The sequence below is a fragment of the Otolemur garnettii genome, unplaced genomic scaffold (genome assembly GCF_000181295.1).
Source record: "Otolemur garnettii isolate 467f Iridium unplaced genomic scaffold, OtoGar3 scaffold00096, whole genome shotgun sequence".
In the NCBI taxonomy this organism is placed as follows: Eukaryota; Metazoa; Chordata; class Mammalia; order Primates; family Galagidae; genus Otolemur; species Otolemur garnettii.
The window spans coordinates 534887-537313 of record NW_003852491.1 but is presented as its reverse complement, the minus strand read 5'-3'; the positions used below and the strand labels follow the sequence as shown (position 1 = coordinate 537313).

The following is a 2427-nucleotide window of genomic DNA, read 5'->3' as shown; positions in this document are numbered from 1 at the left end:
AAAAAAATCAGTGTCCACAAATACTCTTACTGGAACATAGCCACACCCATTCATTTGCATATTTTTTCTATGGCTACTTTCCTACTGCAAATGCAGAAATACAGTGATTGAATAACCTGCAAATCTTAAAATGTTTACTCTCTGGCTTTTTAAAGGAAAATCTGTTAACCCCTACTCCAGACTATCTATCCCAAAGACCTCCCAGTGCAGACAGCTAAAAGGTTCCTTTAATATTTCAACACTGAAATCTTCCTCTCCTGCTCTGAGCCTCTTTCCCTATAGACTTTCCCTGAATAAATGACCACATTGTCCTTCCAGTTCTTCAGGGCCAAGTCCTAGAGTTGGCTTGACTCTTCCCTTTCCTGAAGGGCCTCATCCCTCAACAAACTATCACTTCAACTTCAGAAATAATGATTCTGCTTTTCACCTCTGACTTATTAATATCGCATTAATAGATTTCCTAATGTTGGCCCCTCCTCAGATTCCTGTGACACCCTATTTGACATACTATTCCTTCAAGATACTACTAGTGTTCACTTGTTAATGCCTTATTTAGGATATTTGTGTTATGTGGGTGTGTGGATGTGTATAAGTGAGGTTGTTGGGATATAGTTTTCTTTTTTGGTGTTTTGTCAAATCTTTGTAAAAGCATTTTGCTAATTCCATAAACACCCTGAAAAATGTTATCTTGTTTTCTACAACAGAAAGTTGTTTTTATGGCATTTAGATGACCTATGTCCTGGGAGTTCATTCAAAGAACTCACCTGTAAAACCATCAGGGCCATGAATCTTGTAATTAGCATGTCTGATTTTTCTAACCTAAATGGAAGCCAGTTTAGGTCTTCCCTACCTATTGTCTGTCTCTTCTAACCACAATCACCAGGGACCAAGCCATCACTCACGGAGCTGGTCTAGCTTCTGGCTGTGTGGTGTGGCTGAAGACGGGGAGGAAGGGAGAGAGTCAAAGGTCACGTCGCTCATGTTCTCATCTCCAGAGTTTTCTGAAAGGCGAAGGAGCAGAGGGGGCCGGCTGCCAGAGAGGGTCCTTACTCGGGGACTTCCACACTTTTCCTCTGTCCCCCTCAAGATGGTCTTGGCTGATTGCTGGGGACATTAACAGGGATACTCATGTCATGCAGGCACCCTTTGCGGAATGAAGGGCTCTTCCTGTTGTTCCCCCTAACTCTAAACCCTTGCAGCCACAGCTAATAGAAAATTTACAAAAGGTCAGTAGAGATTAACCCTAAGACCTCCAAGACGGGCATCTGGAACAGGAGCTCAAAGCACTTGCCATCCCCTAAAGTGCTGACCACACTTTACAGCTCTAAACTAGAGAATGTATCCTACTCTGTGTTTAGAATCCCAAGCTTATCTTTGCCACCATTCTTTTGTATCTGATCTATGTGTCAAGATGACAAGAAGGGAGCCTCATCTTGGACACACTGAGGTGCCCAGAGAGCCAGAACTAAGTCCAGTCACCTGTCAATACACCCCCCCACAAACCTACACACACACACACCACGCACATACCTTCTCACTGTCTCTACATGACTTCCCCTCACTCTGGTCAAAAATGGACCTAACTCAAACAGATGCCAGCCAGTACTATAGGGACACTCAGGAGGGCTTTGTGTACTGAGTTGGGGGAGACGGGTTAGAGTATAGATGGGACAGATCATTCCTGCCTTGGTCTTCTTTAATTAAGCATTGCCAGGCCTGGCTGTCTCCACGTAAGGAGGCAGGGTTTGCAGTCTAGGTCACAGAGGGGCCTGCCAGCCAAGCAGGTTCATGCTGAGCACCCACCAGCAGCTTGGTGTTCTGATTCACTGTGTCTCTCTCCCGTGGCGAGAGGTCGAAGGGAGCGAGCCCCATGCTTGTGCAAATCCGGTTACAGGCATGAGAGTGGAAGAAGAGTGCCATCCCCCGGACACCTGTGGACAGAGTGGGGGTGTCTGGAGTGCTCTGCTTTGTGGCAGGGGAGAGGTAGCGCCAGCCCCATAAATGTGGCTGGAGCAAGTATAAAATGTGCTGAGCTTAGAGAAATCAGACATCCCAGCCTCCCATCTCAATGACCTTAGGGAAGACACCATCTTAGCCTGTTTCCTTGGGTGGACAAAGAGCTGGGAGATTTCAGTGAGTAGCTTGGTATCCGTGGAAACAGGCTAGCTTTCCTCACCTACCTAGGTTGCCATCTCCAAAATCAGTGCCTGTCTCCGTGTGGATCTGTGGGTCAGTGTAAAGGTCGCCCACTCCCTGGATGTCCACTACTATCAGCTGATGACCAGAACGCTCAAATGTGAAGTGGCTGAAGGCCTGTGGAGGACAGGAATAAAAAAGTGGTTGCAAGAGACCAGGCTGTGGGCTCGGCGCCTATAGCTCAACCGGCTAAGGCGCCAGCCACGTACACCTAAGGTGGCGGGTTCGAAT

At 47.1% G+C, this 2427-nt stretch overlaps 1 protein-coding gene across 1 annotated transcript in view; it reads right to left on the bottom strand.

The window, feature by feature from the left end:
- EEF2K (eukaryotic elongation factor 2 kinase) overlaps nucleotides 1-2427 on the bottom strand; it is a 73365-nt gene that overhangs the window by 21340 nt on the left and 49598 nt on the right. Inside the window, exons 8-10 of the mRNA XM_003795712.3 lie at nucleotides 2181-2313; nucleotides 1804-1931; nucleotides 903-1104 (exon numbers count right to left, since the gene is read on the bottom strand). Coding sequence (XP_003795760.1) covers nucleotides 903-1104; nucleotides 1804-1931; nucleotides 2181-2313 — 463 coding nt within the window. The remainder of the gene's footprint in view (nucleotides 1-902; nucleotides 1105-1803; nucleotides 1932-2180; nucleotides 2314-2427) is intronic.